Source organism: Zootoca vivipara, chromosome 3 (genome assembly GCF_963506605.1).
Source record: "Zootoca vivipara chromosome 3, rZooViv1.1, whole genome shotgun sequence".
Taxonomy (NCBI): domain Eukaryota; kingdom Metazoa; phylum Chordata; class Lepidosauria; order Squamata; family Lacertidae; genus Zootoca; species Zootoca vivipara.
In genome coordinates, this window is record NC_083278.1 from 76753586 (window position 1) to 76780022 (window position 26437).

At 42.2% G+C, this 26437-nt stretch overlaps 1 protein-coding gene across 1 annotated transcript in view; it reads left to right on the forward strand.

The window, feature by feature from the left end:
- WDR64 (WD repeat domain 64) overlaps positions 1–26437 on the forward strand; it is a 62780-nt gene that overhangs the window by 30187 nt on the left and 6156 nt on the right. The window contains exons 11-26 of the mRNA XM_035110526.2: positions 2345–2471; positions 4219–4367; positions 4792–4915; positions 5114–5286; positions 6798–6980; positions 8190–8317; positions 8879–8971; positions 10332–10425; positions 11810–11852; positions 13175–13323; positions 13883–13988; positions 16312–16373; positions 18463–18572; positions 20371–20559; positions 22332–22431; positions 23442–23522. Of these exons, the coding sequence (XP_034966417.1) occupies positions 2345–2471; positions 4219–4367; positions 4792–4915; positions 5114–5286; positions 6798–6980; positions 8190–8317; positions 8879–8971; positions 10332–10425; positions 11810–11852; positions 13175–13323; positions 13883–13988; positions 16312–16373; positions 18463–18572; positions 20371–20559; positions 22332–22431; positions 23442–23522 (1911 nt within the window). The remainder of the gene's footprint in view (positions 1–2344; positions 2472–4218; positions 4368–4791; positions 4916–5113; positions 5287–6797; positions 6981–8189; positions 8318–8878; positions 8972–10331; positions 10426–11809; positions 11853–13174; positions 13324–13882; positions 13989–16311; positions 16374–18462; positions 18573–20370; positions 20560–22331; positions 22432–23441; positions 23523–26437) is intronic.

A 26437-nucleotide genomic window follows, 5' to 3' on the forward strand; every position in this document is an offset into this window, starting at 1 on the left:
AACTTTGGCCCTCCAGATGTTTTAGACTACAATTCCCATCTTCCCCGACCACTGGTCCTGTTAGCTAGGGATCATGGGAGTTGTAGGCCAAAACATCTGGAGGGCCACAGTTTGGGGATGCCTGGCTTAGGCTGAAAATGTCCAGTCTAAAGCAAATGTACAGTATGCATGTATAGATAATGGACGTGGTACCCTTGTCCATAATTCAACTGTTCCATGTTGGGTAATAACACCGAGGCCAGTGCCTCCCCCCCCCCCACTCAGCGTTGCCCAGGATTCATCACTCCGGTCTCCCGTCACGCTGATGTAACCCATATCCAAGGACATGAGCACACAACTAGCAGAGTCCAAACAGAAGCTCAGCCTTGAGGTGTAACCTCTAAGCCTAATTTATTGCGCACAAAATCAAACGTAACATAACAAAGAAAACATGGCTTCTCTCTCTGTCTTCCTTCCTCGGAGAGAGAACTGCAAAAGCAATAGCTATACAGAGCGGAACAGCGTATACCTCACTTTCGGCTCACAAGACTCCAACAATCAGTGCTGGAATGTAAACACAGACATGTGACATGTAACAATCCCACACACCTGCAGCACAGGAGGAATGGAATTCCAAACATCCCATAGATTTCAGTGTAGCTTAGACAAAAGAAAACACCTTCAGGATTTCTGGCCAGAAATAAGGTTGCTTAGCGAGAGGCAAAGAACAACATTTTGCACATGGCAGTTTACACTATGTATCCGATGCTTGAAGTGGACATTGCAGAGGGATGCACCGGTGCCATCACTTCTCTCCATATAATATTTAATAATGTAGGGTAGTTTATTAATTTCAATGGATCTGCTATGATACCAAACCACTGCACTCCTAGTTCCTCTGTCATTTCCTTGGTTGTTGTGTTTATTATGACATGTTGTTTCACTAGACTTTTTAAAAGGAGAGAGGGAGAAGTAGAGATGGGCTTGCTGCTTTTGTTGAGAGGAGTTCATCCTCTGCAACGGCAGTTTTGTACTGATGAGAGTTTTTATCCATTCAGCTCTCTCTCTTAGGAAGAAGCAGGGAGCACAGAACCAAAAACAGGTAGCTTATGACAGATGTGATAACAAAGCCATACAAAGCTATTAGGCAGCCATCTGGCTCTCAGCATGATCCTCAATCCGATTAACTCTGTTCGGCCAAGAGCCCCCCAGAACGTTAGTAATTTCACAAATTGAATATAAAATGATTGCTCCTTGTTTTGGAACTTCTCTTCAAAAAACAGGCAGGCTTGCAAACAGAAGGGTGTTTTTAAAACCATATATTGCAGCGATGATGCAAACACACTGGTACATCTATAAATATCCCAAAACATTCAATCCACAGCACATGAAGATCTGTGGGAACGTTTTATGTTATATGTTAGTTTGTCATTGCTGAGCTCAAGTGTCTGGAGACAACTGTCCATCAAGCCCTGAATTTAATAATGCTCATGTGTGCTGTGATCAGCATAGTTTTGGCACACTGCATAGGCATAGATCTCTGACAGTATCTTGTCATTGATGCTACTATAATTGTTCTGATGCAGTAATTGTTAACATTTTTTAAAAAAAAAATGCATTGACTTTTAATTGAGAAATTTGTGGCACTGAAACATGAGATTGTGGTCTTCTAAATGCTGTTAGTCCTGCTGAATAGAAGGCATTAACATTGCTAGGAAATGCGAATTAGGTTTTGCCCAAATGATGCAGGTAGAAAAAATTAAATAAAGTATCCACGCTGGCTTTTAAGAAAAAGTGAGAAATAATGCTGGTTTTTGGTAACCAAATCAGTTATTTTCAAAGCTTATTTTTCAGATAAAAAATTAAGGCAGATAAGTATCAAAAGCAATGGTTATAAAATATAAAATAATCCACAACTCAAACAAATCATAAACAAAAATATTAGCATAAAAACCCAATTTTTTATAAATAAACTTTTTATTTCCCACATGCGGTGTACCTGATTTTTATGCTAACAACCATCAGAATTAAAACAGCAAAATCCCAGAAAGAGGAAATATTGCACTGAAGGCCTTTTTAAACAGGCATATAAAACAATACAGTGAGGAGACCTTGAATTGATTCCAAGTCATATACATAATTTAGGCAGTCTGGGCCTTTTTAAAAAATAAATAAATCTGTTTTTAATTTTGTTTGTGTGTGAAGCTCTGTTTTGTTGCATTGTTATTGTTTGGTTTCTGTTTTTCACAACCTATTCTTTGGAAACCACCCAGATAACTTTGTGTTATGGGGCAGCAGATGAATGACATATATAAATAAATGCAGTTTTTGTACAACAAGATAACCCATCTTGGTTTTCTTTCAGATTTTCAGAGTGTGGGATATCCAGACACTTTCACTGATGCAGGTCTTCCACGATTCCCAAGCAGGGCCTAGAGAGACACAAATCTTTACTATGGTATTTGACAATAACCATGGCACACTTATTACAGGTGTGTTTGTCTAATCATTGGGAGCAAAATACCTCTTCAGATATAAATCTGAGGTGCCGATACATAATCGTGGAAAGTAAATGTATGGCCCCCAGCTGTGTTGTTTAGACCAAGAGTAGCTACAGAAATGGGAGGAAAACAAACAGGTGGCTTTAAATAATTAAAGCAATCCCATCCTATGATGCTGATGATTCAAAGCCACAAGCATCTTGTGTCTTTTTGTCCTTGAGAAGCACTTATTTGGCATCTATTAAAATCTTGAACATAATTTTCATGTGAAGTAAAGTCTGAAAATAGATTTATCATGGTTCATAGCCACAGAGGCAGGAATTCCTGTAAGATATGTAAGGTAGATATACAGTGGTGCCTCGCTAGACGAATTTAATTCGTTCCACGGGTCTTTTCTTATAACGAAAAATTCGTCTAGCGAATCCCATAGGAATGCATTGAAATTTTATTGAATTTCAATGCATTCCTATGGGAAACCGTGATTCGCTAGACAAATTTTTCGTAAAATGAATTCGTCTAGTGTGGCAACCTCCGCTAGAAAAAAACCTTTCGTTAAGCGGAAATTTCGTTAAGCAGGGCATTCGTTAAGCGAGGCACCACTGTACCTCTTCTTCTTCCTCCTCACCACCACAGTGTTTTAATAAAATTAATTAATAATATTAATTAATTTGTACCCCACCTATCTGACTGGGCAGTTTCCAACATGCTGCATTTTTCCGTGTCTAAGACAATGGTGTTTTTTTTAATATCAAAAAATGTTTGAAATTGTGGTTCGTCTTATACACGGATAGTGCAGAGGGGCAGTGGGCAATTGGTGTTAGCCGTGAGCATGAGATTGTAAGCGGTGATTGGTGGCTGCGGCAAGGCCTGCTGGCGATTAGCTGCTGCTGCAGCAATTGAGCTAGCGACTGGCGGCTTTGGCGAGGTGTGCGATTGTCAGTAGCGGTCAGGCAGGTGAGCGGTCGTCGGCAATCCCCCCTCAAAAAAACAACAACGCTCAACAACTGGGCAATCTCCCCCTGTTTCCTAAATAGGGGTATATAAAACATGATAAACCCTTAAAACTTATAAAGCTTCCCTGTGCAGGGCTGCCTTCAGATAAGAATACTTGATGGGTCATTGAGGCCAGTGACAGTTCCCTATAGCAACTTTCCCCCTCGTTTTCCCCATCTTGAAAAAAACATACATATATTTGTCTTTCACTTTTGGTGAAGAAGTGCACTCACTATTAATCTTTCCATAGGTGCTTTGTTCTGCTGTAATATGTGCAAGAGACTCAATCTTTATATGTTGTATCCTCTCTGCTTTTTCAGAAAGGGCAGGCTCCCATTTTCATTGCCCATGCCACTCAACCACTCTCTTCCTCTCATACACACCCTGCATGATCAAGAGCTCATGGTGGTCCTTGCAGAGTCAGGCAACATTCATGATGGGTCTCGCAGTCAGGCATAGCGGTGGCATGCTCTTGACCTCCCAGCACCAGCATCTCTGCAGCTTATCAGCGAGGCCTGAGGTTGCAGGGCGGTTGGTGCTGTGTGGACACACCAGTAAGGCCAACCCAATCTTTATGTGTGGTTAGGGAGTACTCTTCACTGGCATGCTGCCCTTGGAGCGCTAGCTGACCCTCAGCGGAGCCCTTGGGCTGAAAAGGTTTACCCACCCCTGTCAGACATGTTTGCCAGAGTGGCTGGCAATAGCATGCAACCGGATGCAATAACCCTTATTATATGATTCACAGGATCAGCTGTGATTGATATTTATCCTCTCACGCGAGTTATACAAGACACAAAACAGGTTCCCCAGACGCATGAGAGGAGCATCAATGTGCTGATTTACAACAAAGTCTTTCACCAAATTCTAACTATCTGTTCTGAATCAATCGTAAAGGTGAGTATGAATCCTGCAAACTTTTCAAATGCAAAGCAAAATGTTTTGCACAAAGGAGTTAAGAGCAAGTGGGCTATCTGGGGGGCTGTATCTTCCTACAGATTGGTAAGCCAGGTATGAGGGACCAGGTGTTGCTGGACTTTAGCTTCCTTCATCCTAGACCATTGGCCATCCTTACCAAGGCTGATGGGAGATGAATTGAGAGGGCCACAGGTTCCCGATCCCTGCATTAAACCCAGGAGAAAATGTTAAGAATAGGAATTCTTAGCTTTTTCCTTTCTACTTTCTCTTATTCCCTTAGCTTAATGTTTACTATAGATATTTGAAAAGAGTGACAATTATGTGTGTGTGTGTGTGTGTGTGTGTGTATATATATATATACACCTGTGTAGGTTGAATTCCATATAATTCACTTTATCTTTAGGTCTGGGAACTGGAAACAGGCCAACAAATATACCAGATAGAGGATGCCCATGGACCTAATGTTGAGTTGACATGTGCAGCAATTGATAAAAATGGATTCCACCTTGCCACTGGAGCATGCGATGGTAAAACAGTGTTATAATTGCAGATTGTAATAACCCCACATCTTTATATAATTGCTTTGTGATGGGGGCTGTAAGAATACTTAACTGGAACCTATTTTCAGTACTCTAGGACTTCATAATGAAGGCCATATATGACAAGGAGAAATCTCAGGTGCTTCCATGATGAGTGACATTCCTTCTGCTTTGTTGCACGTTTAGGAACTGTGAAGACTTGGGATTTTGGAAGTGGACAGCAACTTAAAGTTTTGCCTTTAATCAGGGAAAGCACAGTTAATGAACACTGGCTGATGCAAATGGTTTACCTGAAGGCTAGTGGAAGTAGACATGTCATCCTGGTCTTGGAGTACAGTGGGACTATCAAAATTGTTCAGGTTTTGTTATAGCTTGTTTTTATTTGGTTTGTTTGTCAATTAATTATACATCCTTCACCCTTAGGTCCCAGAGCAAGTTACAGCATTAGAACACAATGTTAAAAACGGTGCTTGCACTAACAGGGCATTTGTAACAGGAAGGGGTTTAATTCCTCCCGTGGTTCAATATATCCAGTATATCTCAACTAAAGGCAACCAACCATGCCCTGCTCTTCCAACCTCTCTCACTGCCAAGGAAAAATAATAAATGAAAGAGAACCTACCCGGTACCCAAGTGACACAGACACAAAAACCTCACACAAACACTAAGTAAAATAATGTAAATTCGCCACCTGTCAAGGCGGTGGCTACTCTTTGCAACAATCACCCTCTCAGTGTGATATTTACAGTCCTTTATTTTACATACATACAAACAGCACAGTTACAACTCATGCGTCCGAGTCTGATGTTTCAGATTTGGGGAGTGGCTTTTTTTCCGACTACTCCACCAGCACATTAAGCGGGAAAATATCGTGAGAGGCCTCTGATCCCTACGTTTTAACTCTATCCTTTCCTGTCCCTCTCTCCCTCTGTCCCTGAACTTCCTGTGTGGCTTGAGGCTCCCTTCTAGCATCAGAGAGCCTTGACATCTCTTGGCTGGTCTCTTCCCCCTCTGCCTCTTCCGTCACTTCCTGATTTCCTTCTTCTGACCATTCCAGTTCTGACTCTCCTTCCCCCCCCCCACTCGAGGGAGTCTCCTTGCTGTCCCGTGACACCACCACCCTTCTCCTTCTCTTCTCCCCCAACCTTATACTGCATACAACATTAATGTCTCACATGGAATGTAACTGATCTGGAAATTGTAGAGACAATGAATGTACTTTTTTGTAACCCAAGAAAATCTTTAATAAAAATCCTTCTCTCTCTCATTCATATATACAGTGGTATCTCGCAAGACGAATGCCTCGCACATTGAAAAACTCGCAAGACGAAAGCGTTTTGTGATGTTTTTGGTCACTTGCAAGACGAAGTTTTGTATGGCCATGCTTTGCAAGACGAATTTTTTTGGCGTTTATTTGTTTTGTTGTGTTGTGTGTGTTTTTTGCCGCGAGGCACCACTGTAATATATATATATATATATATATATATATATATATATATATATATATATATATATGGGGCGCAGGTGGCGCTGTGGGTTAAACCACAGAACCTAGAGCTTGCTGATCAGAAGGTCGGCGGTTCAAATCCCTGCGACGGGGTGAGCTCCCGTTGCTCGGTCCCAGCTCCTGCCCACGTCAAAGTGCAAGTAGATAAATAGGTACCGCTACAGCGGGAAGGTAAACGGCGTTTCTGTGTGCTGCTCTGGTCTCCCCAGTATATCTGAAGTGCCTCCCCAAAATGAATAATTAAGTTAGCCTCAGTTAGAAAACCCACCACCCCAAAATATTTATATTTGAAGAAATAAATTGTGCCAAGTTGATTCTCAATTTTTTCTGTGCTACTATTCTTCCAACTCCTTGTTCTCCTAGGGTAATGAAGGTGAAGTTTATCTGTGCATTACTTGGGAGCTTCCTGAAGCAGTATCAATTGCTCTACAAGGCAATCCACTCATGTCCCTAAAACTGAGTCCCAATGCCAAGAAAAGTAATGGATTCTTTCCAGATGTTCAGCTGCTGCTTGATAAGGTGCCTGTGAAAAAATCAAAGACTGAGGTGAGTTTGATTGCAAATCTGTCCATTTCAGTTTCTCTCATTTTCTCATTTTTTCCAAACTTCATTTCAGTCCACCACATACCCATACCAGTTGACAAAAAAAATCCTCATGAAAATTCAGCATTTTAATTTAAATTTATCCTAATATACACATTTTTGTGTGCAGTTTCCCCCAATAAAATGCATTTGTATATGTTATTTTTACTAATGCATGCATTTCAATGCATAGATTATCCTTGAATGTGCATTTTTGTATATATGACTTGCCTTGTAACTACACTGCAAAATTTGAAGAAATGCAAAATTTGATGGGTGGCTGTTTGTTTATTTGCTCTATTGTTTCAGTTTGCTTGTTGTTCCAGTAAGTGAGAATTAGATGGGTTCACATTAAAATGCAAATTGAACTGAATTTCTCTTCCATTCCTAGAGGTGGGTGCATTTCCAGCCTTCTCGGTAGTGGCACCCGCCCTGTGGAACGCCCTCCCACCAGATGTCAAAGAGAAAAACAACTACCAAACTTTTAGAAGACATCTGAAGGCAGCCCTGTTTAGGGAAGCTTTTAATGTTTGACAGACTATTGTATTTTAATATTTTGTTGGAAGCTGCCCAGAGTGGCTGGGGAGACCCAGCCAGATGGGCGGGGTATAAATAAATTATTATTATTTTCAAGACCTGCTAAGAAGGAAGTGTCTTGGAGCCTGGGTACACAATATACTCACCACTGAGAAATAACCACATGAAGTAAACTTGGTTTTTACTGTTGAGAGGTCTCTTTGGAGAGGGACAGAGAAAACTCAATGGGATTATAGAGAGCAGTGCAAGGGACTTTGGTTGGGTGGATGGAAAAGCCATCTGTCAATGTTTGCCTGCAGGGGTGGGGACAGACAAAGATCTGGCCCACTGGGCCAAAAAGATCTCATACTCTTTCCCTCCAATTTTCTCTGCCTCCGGGAGCCTACTTTTCATGTAGGCAGCCTCTTGTGCCATATAGTCATTTTCTTTGGACTGAGTGATGGGGAAATGCCATGACACTTTTCTTTGCTGCTAGCCATGCTTAAATGCACAGTGATTGCATAGTCCTGTGTTTCCACAGTTTGGAACAATAATTTTAAGAAGCAAAGGCAGGTATTTTCTTTCCTTTAAAGGATGAGACTGTACATACCGGCTTTTAAATACAATTTCAACAATCTTCTTTTGTCCGTTTTTCAGCTACCTCCGAAAACGGAAGTGAAATGTTTTGACCTGCTAAGAGTGGAAGGTTACAATTTGTTAGCTACCGCAAGTGCAAATGGCGCAATCATCATGTGGGATTTTGAATCTGCCACTGCCAGGCACATGTGAGTAATGAAAGCTGTGAGAGTCACCCAACACAGACCAAACAGATTGCAATGCGGAACTGCATTTCTTTTATGGGAGTCTTGCTCTTAAGTGACTGTAGAAATGTGTGGCAAATTGAAGGTGGAACCCCAGCCTGAAGCCATCACCCTGCCCAGTACTGTACATGCCGTCCATTTTATTTCAGTCTGAGACCCAGGCAAGGGCCTTCTTCAGCCCCTTTCCCCACTTTTCTCCAGCTTGACCCTCAACGGAGGCTCTTGCCAGAGTGCTGCCCTTCATGCACCTTGGCTGATCACGACCCTGAGTAGGCAGAGAGACAGACAATTGGGAGCAAGCAGGTGAGATACATAAAGCAGGGAACTTGGGACAATCTGTCTCATACTGCTCACACTGCCAGAGGGGACCAGCTCCTTGCCTCCATCTTGGCTTGGGTCATATGAGTCACTGGGCAGAAGCTATGTGCTACCCCTTTGACCTTGCTCAGTTCAACATCTGGAAAGGGTTGAAATTAGCTCCCAACCAATGCATCCTTCAGTACACACCTAATACTTTCTTTACAGATTTAAAGCTGGAAATACTGTCCAAGAAGATGGAGAAGAATTATTAGGAATCAACGGGTTACTGTTCCTCTACCGAGGTGCTGTCTCAGACAGGTAGGTGGACTATATATCAGGCATGTACAAGTCACATTAGGCCAGCTTTTGCTAACTTGGAGCCCTCCAGATGTTTGGGGTTGCTAAGAAGGCTCAAGGTTGGCAAATGCTGCATTAGACCTATACTGGGTTAAAGAAACAGTGAGTGAGCTACGGTAGCTCTTGGACTTGAGTGAAACTGAAGAGCGTTTCTCCAACCTAGTGGTGGCAGCCAGTGTTGCACAAGTGGACTTCCACCAATGCAGGGTCCCAACAAACTAAGGCCCGGGGGCCGGATGAGGCCCAATTCCCTTCTAAATCCAGCCCGCGGACGGTCCAGGAATCAGCATGTTTTTACATGAGTAGAATGTGTCCTTTTATTTAAAATGCACCTCTGGGTTATTTGTGGGGCCTGCCTGGTGTTTTTACATGAGTAGAATGTGAACTTTTATTTAAAATGCATCTCTGGGTTATTTGTAGGGCATAGGAATTCGTTCATATTTTTCTCCAAAATATAGTTCAGCCCCGCACAAGGTCTGAGGGACAGTGGGCCGGCTCCCTGATGAAAAAGTTTGCTGACCCCTGCTAATGCAGCTGGGCTTCTTCTCCCCCTTCCTATATTTCTTTATTACTGTTAATTGGGGCAAATATTTTATTTATTTATTTATTTGCTTGTTTATATGATTCCTGGCTGATGGAGCCAGCCACACTTCACTTGGGAGGGAGTTTCACACATTAGGGGTCCCCCATGAAAAAGCTCTGCCCACCAGTCTAATTTTAATGGCAGACCAACAAGCTGGTTCCCCAATAAAGGCAGTCCTTCAAATAACCTGGTCCTAAACAGTTTAGGTCTTTACGTTATTGGTCCATCCAGTGCTGTCTTCTCCAACAGACAGCAGCTCTCTTAAGTAGATATGGCAGCACTGAGTATTCAGTACAGGGCTAGATGAACAAAGTCTAACTTAGTTTTATATATGCCCCTGCTAAGGTAGGAATGTGGGGAAGGGCAATCAGCTCCTTGCATGTTTGGCCTTGTATTCACAACCCATTAGGTTACACTTCAGGTTGGTATTGGTGTTGCTCAAATTCTGCATGGCAAAGGCAACTGCTTCCATTCTGTCCCATCTCCAAAACATTTGCCATTTAAAGCTGTTGGGGAAATTTGCCAGTCTTGTTTTCAAGTAGGCCCTCATTTTAATGTATTTTTAATCTTTGTTGGAAGCCGCCCAGAGTGGCTGGGGTACAAATAATAAATTATTAGTATTAGTATTACATCATTGCCAATACAATATTCTTTAGGTGTAAGCTTCTGGCATTTCTGTTTGGCATTATCAAATGCCTATTAACATTCTTTGACACCCATACTCTCTCTTTCACGAAGGAAACTTAGTGTGGATTCCACCGCAAGTTCAGACATACTGAATGATGTCAACCCTACACAGGAGGTGGAAGACAGCTTTGCAAGCATAAAGAAGGTATGCCCTTTGATGTTTGTACAGCAGCCAAGAACACTTGTAAGAATGTTGTGCATGTTAACATTTAGATTTGCTAAAAACTCAGACTCCAGTGTGGCAACAGGGTAGCAGGTGGCCAAGGCGCACTGTTCAATGGGAAGGGCAGAGCTGCTTCAAAGAGCAGTTTGGCAAACAGCTCTGTGAAGTGCCTTCCTCCTCCATTCAACACAACTGCTGTAAGGTTCAATAGTGGAGGGAGGGAGTTTAGAAAATTTGGTCTCTGAAGCTCATCCCCTCCTCCTTAAAACCTGGTGGGGATTGGAGCAAGCTGGAAGAGGAAGGGGCTTGTGTCAGCAAGTGGTGGTGGGGATAGATAGGGGCATGGCTAAGATGTAAAAGGAGGGAGCATTGCAGGAAGGAGTTTGGTGTGTGATTGGGGCTGATGAGCAGACCGGGCAAGGGCAGCAGCCCCCAGTACTCTCGTGTTATTTCAGATGCACATCAGCAGCATTTCCAGATATAATGAGGAATGGTCAAAGGGCCGGTGCATGAGCAGAATTTCCCTTTCACCAAGTCACATTTTAAGAATATAATATTTGTAGCAATTAATGATCATTGCTGGAGACGGAATGAGCAAGCTAGGCCAGTTCCCTCCTCCATGCAAAAATATGCAAGCAGGTTTTCAATAATCACTACAATTATTGTGATGTGTGCTGCAAAGAATGCTGTACTGTCTGCTCAGTATCAGAACATGCGAGAAGTACGATAGCCTCCGTACTAGGAAAAGCCGGAGATTAATGTTAGGCGATGCACTAGGTAAAAATGTCAATAGATGCCAAATGCCACATTAAATCATGTTCTCTGGTTCATAGAAAAAGAAGCTGAGATTAGGGGGAAGTGAAATTGGATGCTGGCAAAAACCAGCGTACTGTGCAAGCCTGAGACTTTGCTTGGGCTTCTCCTAGCTCATGCGGAACCATGGTTTAGCAATAAGTGCCACAGTGGCCAGTAAGAACAGTGATTTGTGCACAGTGAGCAAGATGAGGGTAGGTATGATTCTACAGGGAGAATGCACCGTGAAACTTTAGAATTGCAATACATTAAATGGTGGTGATGGTTGCTGTTGTTAAACATATTACCTGGCTTTCACCCACAGATTACAATTAAAAATCAGAATTAAAATTTATTACTGTCACAGGAATAGGTTTATAGGCTATCATTTGTGGACTCTGAATCAAGATAAAGGATTTTTGGAAACTGAAGCAATTATGTTGTCAGCATTTCTGGGAATGGAAGTATATATATTTTTTCTTCCCACTAGTCAACAACTAGAGTTTAGTTTTTATGCAAGCTATTTTTAGTTCCGAACCTCTATTTCAATATGCATGCTGTTGTTTAATTTCAGGAAGATGTTAAAAGAGAAACTGATACCAAAACAGAAACTTCAGGTATGAACTGGAATGTCAGAGTTACATTGCAGAAAATCTTCTAATATAAGACCTTGTTTGAGAAAACTTTTTTTAAAAAATAGCTATCAGAAATTAAGTAAAGGAATAGTGGTTAAGTAAAGGAATAGTTAAAGATATGTACTGGTAAATACCACAGAAAAGGTTTTGAAAACATGCTCATTCAGTGAATGACACGGAAAGGTTTTGAAGAAGCCCTTATTAATGTTTGAGTTTCCTTATGCTAGTGGATAACTGAAGTTGCCAAAATATTAGCATTTAACACTAGTAAAATGAAGGATTAAATCTTGTATACAAAGACTAGGAAACCCATGCATGTTATCTCTGAGCAATTGCTTACCAGAACTGATCCCTTTCTGGAGACCATGAATTTCCATTGAATTGTGAACTCCACTCACTACTAGAAACCCAAATATAGATCATGATTATTTACACAAAGATGAAACACATAGATTGAGCCTTAATTATCTGGAAGCTCTTTTGTCACTATCTACTTGTGTTACTTTCAGTTCAAGTTAAGCTTATGACTGTGCAAGGAAATCAGAGACTGAACTAAGTTACACCTCAGCAGGATACTTAATGACTTAGCAAAGATGTAGAATCCCATGCAAGTCTATATCGCCCTTAGCAATCCCTGCCCTGCAGGCTATTAAGGAAGATACTGACATTCAAATATCAGTATAAAACACATTTTGCGATAAAGCATATGTCCATGTTCAAAGGAAAAAATAAGCAATGTTGTGATGAACTGAAAGTTCTTAACTATTTATTGAACTTCTTGTTAGATGCTTGTTACATGAAAAGATCTCCAAGCTATTCAAAACATGTGCAATTCACAAAACATACGTAAAACAACATACACACCCCAGTAGAGAGCTTTGGCAGCCCCCTAACATAGAAAAGAATGCCATAGTCCATCCAAAGCATGGACAGGGGGAGAATAGTTTTGACCTGGCATTCAAAAGTTGACAGTGAAGGTGCCAGGCAGATGTCATGGGGAAGAGAATTCCACAAATGGAGAGCCAAAACTGAAAAGGCCTTCTCCCTATAATCATTCCTTCAGTAGCACCTTAAAGACCAACTAAGTTTTTATTTTGGTATGAGCTTTCGTGTGCATGCACACTTCTTCAGATACACTTGAAACAGAAGTCAGACCCTTATGTATATACAGAGGGGTGGGGGTGGGTGATGGGCTGATAACGACTGCTGATGACTGCAATTGGTCCTGCGGGGGGGGGGGGGGGAGCAAGGGCTGAGGCGCTAAAGAAAGATTGATCCCTATAATCAATTATGCTTTCTTTTAGATGCAAAGTTTACATTGTCACCCACTTTGGAGAACAAAACAATAGGATCTTATTTATTAGAACCTCCAAATCAGGAAACAGAACATCAGTCAATACCTATACTTGCCTCTGGCCATGAAGATGGTTTTATTTATCTCTGGACTATAACGGTAGGTCCTTTTGCATAACTGGATTGTGGTAGCAAACAGTGGATTCCAGCATCCTTGTATTGTGCTATCAGCCAAAGGATGTACAATCCAAAAATATTATTCTTCTACATCTTCTGTCCTCTTTCTCCATTTTTGTAGGAAACACATAAAATTATATTACTATTTATGCTTCATCAACAAAGGAAAGGATTAAAAATATGTAGAACAAAAAAAATCATCGTTTAGAATTCACCCTGGTCCAGCTGTTTTCCAACAATAGCCTGTGGGAAGCTACAAAATGGGGCATTTGGGGGGCACTTGGGATCTGCCCAACAGATTCCTCAAAGGGATCAAGCCTCAGGCCTCTCAGCTGTGCTAGCAACCCCCCACCCCCAGTGAGCATGAGCAGAAGGATTTAGGTTGCGGTGGTAAAATCTGTCTCTGCCCTGCTGATCCCTAGCCAGGAGTCAGGATTGCTGTGTTAGTCAGGGTGCTAGTAGACTGGTGTGACTCCAAACCCCCAATGTCAGAAAACGCTGCTTTGTTAAAAGAAAGTACAATTGTGTTTTTGTTTGTGAAGGGAGATCTACTGAGAGAAATTTTGCCTTTCACAAAACATCCTCCAATTCCTTTGACAGCACTATGCACTGGTGTATCTTCTAAAACACTTTTTGCCGCTAATAAAGGTAAGCAACCATTTCTCAGTTAAGGCTGTCATAACAATTTGTAATGATTTTAAAAAAGAAAAGAAAAAGATGGGTGCAGACAAGAATTGAACCCTTTCCAAAGCCTAGCCGTCACTGAAATCACTAAAACCATGTTGAACTTTTGAAGATATAACTCCAATTAACTAAAGAATATCTGTAAACACTCCGATACTAAGAACATGCAGGTGTCATATAAAGTGAAAATTAAATCCTGTGTATGTCTCCTCAGAAAGGGAGGAAAGGAAAGGGAATAGAGGGCTGTAGTCTTAATTAAAGGTAAAGGTACCCCTGATGCGGGTGGCACTGTGGGTTAAACCACAGAGCCTAGGGCTTGCCGATCAGAAGGTCAGCGGTTCAAATCCCTGTGAGCTCCCGTTGCTCGGTCCCTGCTCCTGCCAACCTAGCAGTTTGAAAGCATGTCAAAGTGCAAGTAGATAAATAGGTACCGCTCCAGCGGGAAGGTAAACAGTGTTTCCGTGCGCTGCTCTGGTTCTCCAGAAGCGGCTTAGTCATGCTGGCCACATGACCCAGAAGCTGTACGCCAGCTCCCTCAGCTAGTAAAAGTGAGATGAGCGCCGCAACCCCAGAGTCGTCCGCGACTGGACCTAATGGTCAGGGGTCCCTTTACCTCGGTCCTGTATACCTGAAGCAGCGTCTCCACCCCCACCATTCAGCCCGGACACTGAGATCCAGCACCAAGGGCCTTCTGGCGGTTCCCTTGTTGTGAGAAGCCAAGTTGCAGGGAATCAGACAGAGGGCCTTCTCGGTAGTGGCACCCGCCCTGTGGAACGCCCTCCCAGGAGATGTCAAGGCAATAAGTATCTATTTACTTTTAGAAGACAACTGAAGGCGGCCCTGTTTAGGGAAGTTTTTAATGTTTGATGCTGTACTGTTTTTAATATTCAGTTGGAAGCCGCCCAGAGTGGCTGGGGAAACCCAGCCAGATTGGTGGGGTATAAATAATAAATTATTATTATTATTATTATTATTATTATTATTATTATTATTACCCCTGACCGTTAGGTCCAGCCACGGACAACTGTGGGGTTGTCACTCTATAGGCCGAGGGAGCTGGCATTGGTTCGCAGACAGCTTCCAGGTCATGCGGCCAGCATGACAAAGCCGCTTCTGGCGAACCAGAGCAGCACACGGAAACACCGTTTATCTTCCCGCCAGAGCGGTACCTATTTATCTACATGCACTTTGACGTGCTTTCGAACGGCTAGGTTGGCAGGAGCAGGGACCGAACAATGGGAGCTCACCCCGTCTCGGGGATTCGAACCACCGATCTTCCGGCCAGCAAGCCCTAGGCTCAGTGGTTTAGACCATGTAGTCTTAGTTATGTTGGTTTAAACATGCAAATAAACACTAAGCAAACAATACTTTACTTTGAGGAATCAATGAGGAATTAGTGCTCAGCAACAGGGAAGCAGCCAAGTGCTAGATCTTCTTTTTAAAAAATATTTTTATTAGTTTCAGATATAAAAAAAGTTCTCAGCTACTGTATATTGTCAAATGAACAGTTATTCTTATCCTGATACAAAATACAGTGGTACCTTGGTTTAAGAACAGCTTAGTTTATGAACAACATGGATTAAGAACACTGCAAACCCGGAAGTAGGTGTTTTGGTTTGTGAACTTTCCCTTGGAATAAGAACATGTTTCGCTTCCTGTTGAGTGTGTTCCATTTGTAAATTTGAGTCCCCCGCTGTTATGGGAAAGGACGCCTTGGTTTAAGAAAGCTTTGGTTTAAGAATGGACTTCCGGAATGGATTAAGTTCGTAAATCAAGGTACCACTGTAATTGGTAAAACATGTAACAATTTCTTTAAACAAACAACACAAAACAAATCACAGCTTGGAAAATTAGGGCTGTAAATTGGGCACATAATGCAGATTCAGTAATCATAATTGAAATCAAAACCAGAATCTTAAAACTCTACCATATAAAGGGGAATTGACCACAACATTAATTTTACATTATGTTTAATGTATTAACCAAATCTTCTCATAAACAAAAGGGGTTATTGACAGTGGTCCTCCTTACCTGCAAATAAGATAAAATTGAACCAAACTGTTACAAAACTATCATTGATCTTTCTGAGTCTGAACAATCTGATTGTAAGGTGCCAGGCGCTTCAAGAAGGCTACCTGAACCTATAAAATACTATTGTTAATTTAAAGACTAATCCAGAACCCATCTTGGTCATTATTTACAGATGTCATAAACCATGAAATTATCTCTGAATTGCTCCTGATCCATATGTGTAAATATTATTTTTGATGGGGCATTTCTCTTGCAGAGGGGCATGTTATACGGTGGCATATTGGCTCCTTCTTAGAAGATCCACAGGATACCAACAAGGTGAGGCAACTGGAAAACAAGTGCTTGCTTTTAATTTACTTATTACAGTACATGGAAAATATATATGCCCTTACCAATGCCATTTTACCCATTTTCTCTCCTTGTTGCACTGCAAATCAGAACTTTCGTTAAAAATATTGACTAAATAAAATGTAAAGAACGGTGAAGGTCTAGTATAATCCTAAAAACATGGGGCTTTGTGTTTGACTTGGGGTTTATGGTTGTACCAGGGCTTACTGTATTCTAGAAAATTTATAAACTCTGGCACAATCACATGTTTGTGATTTGACAAGCCCACCTCACCCTCCAAAATATCCATTCTATAATCACTTTAACCATATTAGTTACCACACCTCACTAATAATCTGAATGAATAATTATGAATAATGTTGTTGGGGGTAGCCCAGGGTAAAAAAAATTACTTGCTTGCCTTTAGGGCAGCTATGACCAGTGCCACCCTCCATTCCCAGAGGCATTTTATACAAAAATTATCTTATGCAAGTTTGTGTTGTGGGCCTGTGCCCTGGGTCCTGTACTCCAGGAGGAACCTCCAGCCAATAGGCCCAAGTTTGCCCCACAAGCATATTTTCGTGACGTGGTCAGATGGGCACAAGGGTGAAGTTCTATCTTGTGTTTGTTGTGTATATCTGTTTCCCAGCCGACAACCGTGGCAATGTCCATGCAAACCTGCATGGAATCCCTTGCTAAAACAAGGAAAGAGCAATTCTGAAGCAAGAAAGGGCGTGCATCAGAATCTCCAGCAGAAACAGGAAGGTTTTCTTACCATCTTATCTGAAATATACTCGGAGTCCTGTAGTGATTTCATGCTCATTATTGCAGCTTGTAAAACAGTGAATGAATCTTTCCCAAAAACGTCTGCTATATATACAGTGCAGTGTTACCTCGCAAGACGAATGCCCTGCAAGACAATTTTTTCGCAAGACGAATGCGTCTTGCGATCTGATGGTGACTCGCAAGACGAATTCGTTTGCAAAAAAATCATCTTGCGAATTGCGGTTTCCCATAGGAATGCATTGAAATTTAATTAATGTTTTCCTATGGACAAAAAAAGAAATTTCAATGCATTTCTATGGGAAACCGCGATTCACAAGACGAATTTTTCGCAAAATGAATTGACTCGTGGAACGAATTAAATCCGTCTTGCGAGGCACCACTGTACATTATTTACACAATGGGCCCCACGTGATTGGCTAATTCTGGGCTGCTCCTGTAGCCCAATCAGGTTGCGGATTCACTTCCACCTGGAGCTGGATTGGGTGGCTCCTGCAGACCAATCAGACTGCTGCATTCTGGATCCTATTGTTCTAGGATTCAGCTCAGTACATAACAGTATTAGGAGGGGATCCCTAAAGACTGCTGCTAAAATGAGGAAAGAAACCATTGCCTTCTAGCAATTTGGCCCGCAAGGCTGATCCTGATAAGGATCTGGCCCATGGAGCCACTGAAATACCTAGCCACACTCCTGGTCTGATAATGGACCAGCTTTTTTTCTGTAGCTGTGCCTGAGGCAAGGCCTGATGTCCATCTTTGGTGGAGACACAGACGTTTCCTGCCAGACATGATGTACTTCCACGCTGGAGGGCTGAACCAATAATTATTTAAAGCATTCATTTTCAACCCTTCAATTCAAAATGTTCAGAACCATATGCAGTCTGCACTGGTAGCAAGGTTCCCTGATCATCTAGGTCAGGAATCCCCAAACTGCGGCCCTCCAGATGTTTTGGCCTTCAACTCCCATGATTCCTAGCTAAGAGGACCAGTGGTCAGGGATGATGGGAATTGTAGTCCAAAACATCTGGAGGGCCGAAGTCTGGGGATGTCTGATCTAGGTGGTTTTACTGTTTTTAAAGCTGGTGGGTTTTGTATTTTTTCTCATTTTATCTTGTACAACAGTTTGAATCCTTCCAGCTGTGAACCTGTTTCTAAATATGTAAAAGTAAAATAAAGAGTTGGTTAGCTGTGTTGGGCTGACTTACCTGCACCTGTTCGCATCAGTTGCGTGAATGTTAGAGCTTCTCAATGCCCACCAAAGCTACCTCACATATTGCTAACCTCTTTTATTCTGCAGCATATAAAGCAACAAATTTGCTGGAGAGCTCATTCTGCCAAAATAGTCAGCTTGTTCTATGAAGAAGAAAAATCCCTTGTGGTGACTGCTGCTAGTGATAGTTCTGTCAGGTTAGTTACAATTAGTGGTAAGCATTTGAATTTGGCCTATGCCAGAGTTGCTTTGTCTGCTTGATGGGGCATTTAAAGCACATAGCTTTCCCCAGTGAATCCTAGGAAGTGTAATCTGTTAAGGGTGCTGGGAATCGTAGCTCTGAGGGGTAAATTACAGTTCCCAGGATTGTCTGAGAGAAGCCATGGTTTCCACAGTGGTATAAATGTGCTTTAAATGAATGGTGTGAATGTCACCTCTGTCAGAGTTTTGCATGCTGCCAAATAATACTGTATCACAGCATGGCCTGGGATACTGTATGGAAAACTGCAGAGAGGGCCAGTTCCAGCATTGAGTGGTCACTCAGCAAATGCCGTCCGTTTGGCCTTTCTCCTACTGGGCCTCTCTAGAACTTTTGCTGGGCTCCTGGAGGTTTCTCTTGGCTATGGCTGTCAGTTTGGATTTCTTGGTACAGAAAGTATTGATCTGATGTGTAGAGATCTTTCCCATTCCAATTAATTCAAGAGGGTTCTGGAAGCTTCTCTGTGTGAAAGAAACAAGCAGAAGGTTCGTGGTGTTTGGGTTATTCCTTCAGAGAAGTTGAGTACAGCTGCCTTAAACTGGTTCTGTTATCTCTTCTGTCAAGGTCATGCTGACTATAATAATAGGCCAGAAGGAGCCTGGGCTTCACTTTCTCTTTCTATCCCTTTCCTTCTGGTGTGGTATTCTGTATATAGTGTTAAGGTTTAGCCTTATTATAAGTTATAGTAAGTTTAAGTTAAATCTGCTGCATCTGGATTTCTTATGGACAGTGCCAATCCTGAATGTATTGCATTTGTGACCATTTTGCTCATTTGCCTTCAGTAGCAGTAAAGCTCTGCTGGGTGAAATATAATCCCCTCTGCTCTATTTTGGGGGGAATCCTGCAACGTGTTTAAGCTTTTACTCTGCTATATGTTAAGGGACGCGGGTGGCGCTGTGGGTTAAACCACAGAGCCTAGGGCTTGCCTATCAGAAGGTCGGCGGTTCGAATCCCCGCAACGGGGTGAGCTCCCGTTGCTCGGTCCCTGCTCCTGCCAACCTAGCAGTTCAAAAGCACATCAAAGTGCATGTAGATAAATAGGTACCGCTGCGGCGGGAAGGTAAACGGCGTTTCCGTGCGCTGCTCTGGTTCACCAGAAGCGGCTTAGTCATGCTGGCCACATGACCCGGAAGCTGTACGCTGGCTCCCTCGGCCAGTAAAGTGAGATGAGCGCTGCAACCCCAGAGTCATCTGCGACTGGACCTAATGGTCAGGGGTCCCTTTACCTTTACCTATATGTTGGAGTTCTGCTCTGGATCAATATTGAGTAGAATTCCATGTCAATGTCAGCCATGTTTTTCCTCAAAAGTTGAGTTGACTTCCAGGGTACTGTACAGAAAAATCATGGTCACTTGCTCCCCAAAATATGGCCACTACTGAAAGCCTGTGAGAATCATTTGGGGGGAACACCAGGGCCCAGCAACTCCAGGGCCCAGGGCAAGCACCCACCGTGGGCCCTGTTGGCACACAGTGAACCCAGTAACTGCCAAAGATGTTCTTGTGCCTGACTGCAGCTTCTGCTCCTTGTGGACATGCTGAATAACTAATTATTTGTGGGCTGCCGCTGGCTAACCACTACAGACAAAGAGGTTTTGAGCACTGGTTCTTCATATAGCGCGCTGTGAGCATTCCAATTCTTTTCAAATGGAAATCTGTTTCATTTTTGGTTCGTATTTGGTTAGTAGTCTTCTGTTTAGAAATTAAACATTTCTTTATCGGCCTTCTTTTGCCCACAGGCTCTGGCATGCACCCGATGGACGCTACGTTGGTTACTTTGGTCAGCGCAGGTTGTTTGAACTTTTGGAATCCACAGATATCATTTTGCCCTGTGACGTGAATGAAATTCCCTTGACCATAAGAGATGACAGCAAATATATGGAAAAAAAGCAGAAGTTTGAATATCCCTTGGTCCTTGATAGAGAGAAGTAAGATTGGTCACGTATTAGATTGCATGAGGAGAAACACCTGCAGTTTCTATAGGAACTTATGCATAAGGCAAGAATGGGAAACTTGTGGCCCTCCAGCAACTGTTGGACTCCAACTCCCATCAGCCCCAGCCATCTTGGCCATTGGTCAGGAATGATGAAAACAACATCTGGAGAGTAACAGGTTCCCCATCTCTGCTATATAGAATTACTACAGAATGAACTGAACTGAGGCTAAGCAATGTGGGTTGTGGCCACAAGCATGGACCCAAGTATCCTTTCCACCCACCTGCCATCTCACTATCACAAAACTTTTGTTAGTCTCACCACAATACCCCCCCCCGAAGCTCAGCAACGCCTGTGAAACTTACCAGGTGCCACAGCTGATCTGAAGCACAGTGTCCCCAAACCCTCTCCGCAAATCAGCAAGGGGTTGGCTTTCTCCATTTTCTCTCCACCCTGTTCTGATATGAGACAAAGATAATTATTCACATTAATAAATGAAGTTGTGACTTTTTAAGCAGCTGTCTCTCATATATATACAGTGGTACCTCGGTTTACAAACACAGTTGGTTCCGGAAGTCTGTACTTAAGCTGAAGCGTACTTAACCTGAAGCGAACTTTCCTATTGAAAGTAATGGAAAGTGGATTAATCTGTTCCAGACGGGTCCACGGAGTACTTAAACTGAAAATACGCAAACCAAGGCGTACTTAAACCAAGATATGACTGTATATATATACACACACATATCTGCTAGTTATCTTTATGCCCACATAAAGATTTCAACAGCTTGCCCGTGAAATAAAAATAATAATTCAAATGAGTCGTGAGTGCACATTTAAGGTTTCATAGAGGTATAAAATAACTTCCCTTTTGGGTTAGAACCTGTGAAAGCTGTCTTTTGTAATACACATCGCAATGAATGGTAGTCTATAAATAATAAATGACAACAATACAATTCAGCAACATGGTTTTAGGTTTAGCACTTTCACTATGCGCATTTAGGGCCCATACTCCTAAGCCAGGAGTCGGCAGTTCCTTCATCCACAGGGTGAAATCCCTGTGTCCCACCTGTTTTTGCACTGCATTTGATAGATGTACTTACACCCAGTTCAAATGCAGATGTCCCTCCTAAGCACACCCACCCACAACTATTAGGCAGCTGTCAAACATTTTTTTTATTGTTTAAAGCACTGCTTATACGTTTATGCCATTAAATGTTGGTCTGTGCCTTTTTGTTTTGTTTTTTAAGGTAACTTTTTAAAATGGAACAACTGCCCTGCAGGGTAGGGGTGGGGTAATTCATGATATCACAGGCACCTGCCAATCAGCTGTCAGTTTCTGCAAACTAACATGACTTGCTTCCCCTCTTCTCAGTTCCAAAGAGAAAATTGTGCATCTGGGGGGGGGGGATAGGATGAGTGGACTTCTAAAATGACCCCACCATTCACATTATATATGTGGATCATTTGCATTCTTTTGAATTTACCTTTGTAGAAAAGATGTATTTCTTAGTTATAGGGCCACCCATCTGCAGAGCATTCCAATGTATATTTACACAGAAGCAAGTCCCTCTGTGTGGTCAGTGAGTTTTACTGTGCTTCCAATTGCAGCATTAAAAGGGCAAAGCTGTACTGCTTTAAATTTTCTAAATTTTATTGCAATCGTTTTTTTATTGCAAGTTATACTTTATTTTTTATCTTGCATGGTTATGACATTAAGTTTCTTTTGTTTTGTAAGTACAACATATTTTCCTCTCTTTTTTTCCTAGATGGAAGACTCTGACCAGAAGCTCCTTGTCATTGAAAAAGCCTGGCCCTTTTGAAGTTGATCAAGATTTCAAGTTTTTCAAAGCCCTGGCTTCTCCTATGGTACTAAGAGTCAATTGTCATGTCAGAACTCCCTAAAACTGCCATTACATAGAATCATAGAATTGTAAGGGTCCCAAGGGTCATCTAGTCTAACCCCCTGCAATGCAGGAATCTCAGCTAAAGCATCTATGACAGATGGCCATCCATATCTTTCATTGCCAGGTGAAAACGTTTCTCTTTAACCAGGCCTTTGGCTGGTTCACATTCTATGTCCCTTTAAATGTGTTTGGGTGGTGGTTTTGGTTTCTTCTTGTTGTTTTTATTATGTACTTCGTTTTCTCATTTTGTATTTTTATGCTAAGACCTGTTCTGTGATCTTCAAAGGAAGGGTCCTCCATCTGTACAGACAATGTTCATTCATGAAGCCACTCATAGAAGTGGACCATGCTAGACAGAATTGCATGTGTAAATCATGATTAACTGAATTTTTTTTGGGGGGGGGTATGTCTATCCTAAATACAATGGGTGCTTCCAGTTTGTTGCTCCTTTATGGTGCAAGCCATACATTGAAAGCACATGACTCCCCCCACAAATAATCATGGGAACCATCGTTCAACCCCCCTGGAGCTGTAGTTTCCAGTACCCTTAACAAGCCACAGTTCCAGCTGTTTTAAGGCATTTGCCTGAAAATGTGAAGATTGCATCCATGCATGGGAGTAGGGGTACATTGTCACCAATTCTTCCAGTGTCACCAGACAATGCTGGCTCCTCTTCAGACCCTTGCCTATTAGCAAGAAGGTCAGAAGGAAATTTCAAAAAAGCACGTTCTGAGCCCTGATTTGACAATTTTGACAGTAGCACCAGATTTTATTTTATTTTTAATTTATAGATGCATGTTTCTGTTCAGGTCATTAGGAAGATCAGTATTGGCCATAATGTTAAATCACTGAATGTACTAAATGCTATACAATTAGATGTGGTGGGGCTTTTTATTTATTTCAGTATTAGTATTTGCTTTTGTGTTTTTTTGCTGGAAATGAAAACAGGATGGTATTGTTTGTGTCTTCTAGATTAACAAATACCCCCTGGAAAGTTTCAAATCTCGCAACAAGGACACTGGTGTTGTATTTGGGTCTATACCTATATACAGGGTGAGTTCAAAGTAATTTGCTTAAATAAATGTTTCGTAATGGAAGAAACATTAAAATCAAGCAATTTTGAAAATCATTCTCAGATTGTGAATTGCTACCATTTGCTTCTCAGTTAAGTATCTTCTTTTTACTGAGCTTGAATTATTCCTTTTCCGCTCTGAGTTTTGTTTCCTTCCTATAATATATCAACTGTCCTGTAAGATACATTTTGGCTCACCTATTATAGCGAGTAATATTTGACTTTTACTAAGGCCTTGAGCATCACATATGGGCTATAAAACACCTGCATTCAGCACGTTGTCATAATGCCAGGGCTGTCTGTAGAGGACATACTGAGCCACAGTTATATCAATCCTGTGCCTTCTTACACAGAAGCAGGTCCCGCTGAGTTCAGTGGGAATTGCTGCCAGGAAAACGAGTGTGTAATCACTGATTTGACTGCAATCCTGTACACAATTAACTGGAAGTAAGTTCCATTGAACTCAGTATGAGCTAGTCCCATTAAACTCAATTGAGATGGAGCTTACTTCCGACGCACAGGATTGTACTGTATACAGTGAGGAGGGGAAAGTATTTGATCCCCTGCTAGATTTGCCCGTTTGCCCTCTGACGAAGAAATGACCAGTCCATAATTTTAATGGTAGGTTTATTGTAGCTGTGAGAGACAGAATAACAACAGGAAAACACCCAGAAGACAAAAGTCTGAGATTGATGTGCATTATAATGATTGAAATAAGTATTTGATCCCCTATCAACCAGCCAGATGTCAGGCTACCTGGTATCTTCACTGTATGTAACGAACTGAGATTAGAAGCACCTGCTGTAATGGAGAGGTCTTACCTGTAATCCCAGCTCATTACAGTACCTGTACAAAAGATACCTGTCAACAGAAGCAATCAATCTAGCATATTCCAACGTAGCCAACATGACCAAGAGCAAAGAACTGTCCAAGGATGTCAGGGACAAGAATGTAGACCTGCACAAGGTAGGACTGGGCTACAAGACTATTGTCAAGCAGCTTGGTGAGAAGGTGACAACAGTTGGTGCAATAATTCGCAAATGGAAGAAAATAACTGTCAACCTCCCTCAGTCTGGGGCTCCATGCAAGATCTCATCTCATGGAGTTGCAATGCTCATGAGAACGGTGATGAAGCAGCCCAGAACTACATGGGGGGAACTTGTCAATGATCTCAGGGCAGCTGGGACCATAGTCACCATGAAAACAGTTGGTAACACACTACGCCGTGAAGGACTGAGATCTTGCAGAGCCCGCAAGGTCCCCTTGCTCAAGACAGCACATGTACAAGCCCGTCTGCAGTTTGCTAATGCACATCTGAATGACCCAGAGGAGAACTGGGTGAAAGTGTTGTGGTCAGATGAGACCAAAATCGAGCTCTTTGGCATCAACTCAACTCGCCGTGTTTGGAGGAGAAGGAATGCTGCCTACAATCCCAAGAACACCATCCCCACTGTCAAACATGAAGGGGGACATATTATGCTTTGGGGGTGTCTTTATGCTAAGAGGACAGGACACCTTCACCACATCAAAGGGACGATGGACGGGACCATGTATCGTCAAATCTTGGGTGAGCACCTCCTTCCCTCAGCCAGGGCATTGAAAATGGGTCAAGGATGGGTATTCCAGCATGACAAAAACACATGGCCAAGGCAACAAATGAGTTGCTCAAGAAGAAGCACATTAAGGTCCTGGAGTGGCCTAGCCGGTCTCCAGACCTTAATCCCATCGAAAAATCTGTGGAGGGAGATGAAGGTTCAAGTAGCTACACATCATCAGCCTCAAAATCGTACTGACTTGGAGAGGATCTGCAAAGAGGAGTGGGACAAAATACCTCCTGAGATGTGTGCAAACCTGGTGGCCACCTACCAGAAACGTCTGACCTCTGTAATTGCCAACAAGGGTTTTGCCACCAAGTACTAAGTCATCTTTTGCAAAGGGATCAAATACTTATTTCACTCATTATATTGCACATCAATCTCTGACTTTTGTCTTCTGGGTTTCTGGGGTTTTTCCTGTTGTTATTCTGTCTCTCACAGCTTCAATAAACCTACCATTAAAATTATGGACTGGTCATTTCTTCGTCAGAGGGCAAACGGGCAAATTTTGCAGGGGATCAAATACGTTTCCCCCTCACTGTACCATATATTTTGACCTGGCTGTACACATTGCTCCTGAGCTCAGTTTTCCCCATCCAGGTGCCCTCCAGATGTTTTGCACTACAACTTTCATCAACCAGCATAGCCATTCTGGCAAGGGCCGATTCTGCTGTAGTCTAAAACAGCTTGAGGACATCAGGTTGGGGAAAGCTGCCTTGAGCTTTCTTTATCTAAGGAGAACCAGTTTTTGCGTTCCACCTTAATACATGCTGCCACCTTTCCTCACATTCTTGTTTCCTCCCGCTATCCTCAGAAGACTTGATTCTGCAAACACAACGAAGCTCTGCTTGTTGTTATTATGTGAATGAGGAAGTCCTGGGTTCAGGCTCCAACTCTTCCTTGAACTAAGTGGCCTTAGGGAAGCCACCATCTCCCCCATACCATAATACAGTGGAACCTCGGTTTATGAACACCTCGGTTTATGAATTTTCGGTTTATGAACGCCGCGGACCCATCTGGAACGGTTTAATTCATTTTCCATTACTTTCAATGGGAAAGTTCGCTTCAGTTTATGAACGCTTCAGTTTATGAACAGACTTCTGGAACAAATTACACCCATGCTTCAGTTTATGAACATTTCAGTTTAAGTACTCCGCGGACCCGTCTGGAACGGATTAATCCACTTTCCATTACTTTCAATGGGAAAGTTTGCTTCAGTTTATGAACGCTTCAGTTTAAGTACTCCGCGGACTGTCTGGAACAGATTAATCCACTTTCCATTACTTTCAATGGGAAAGTTC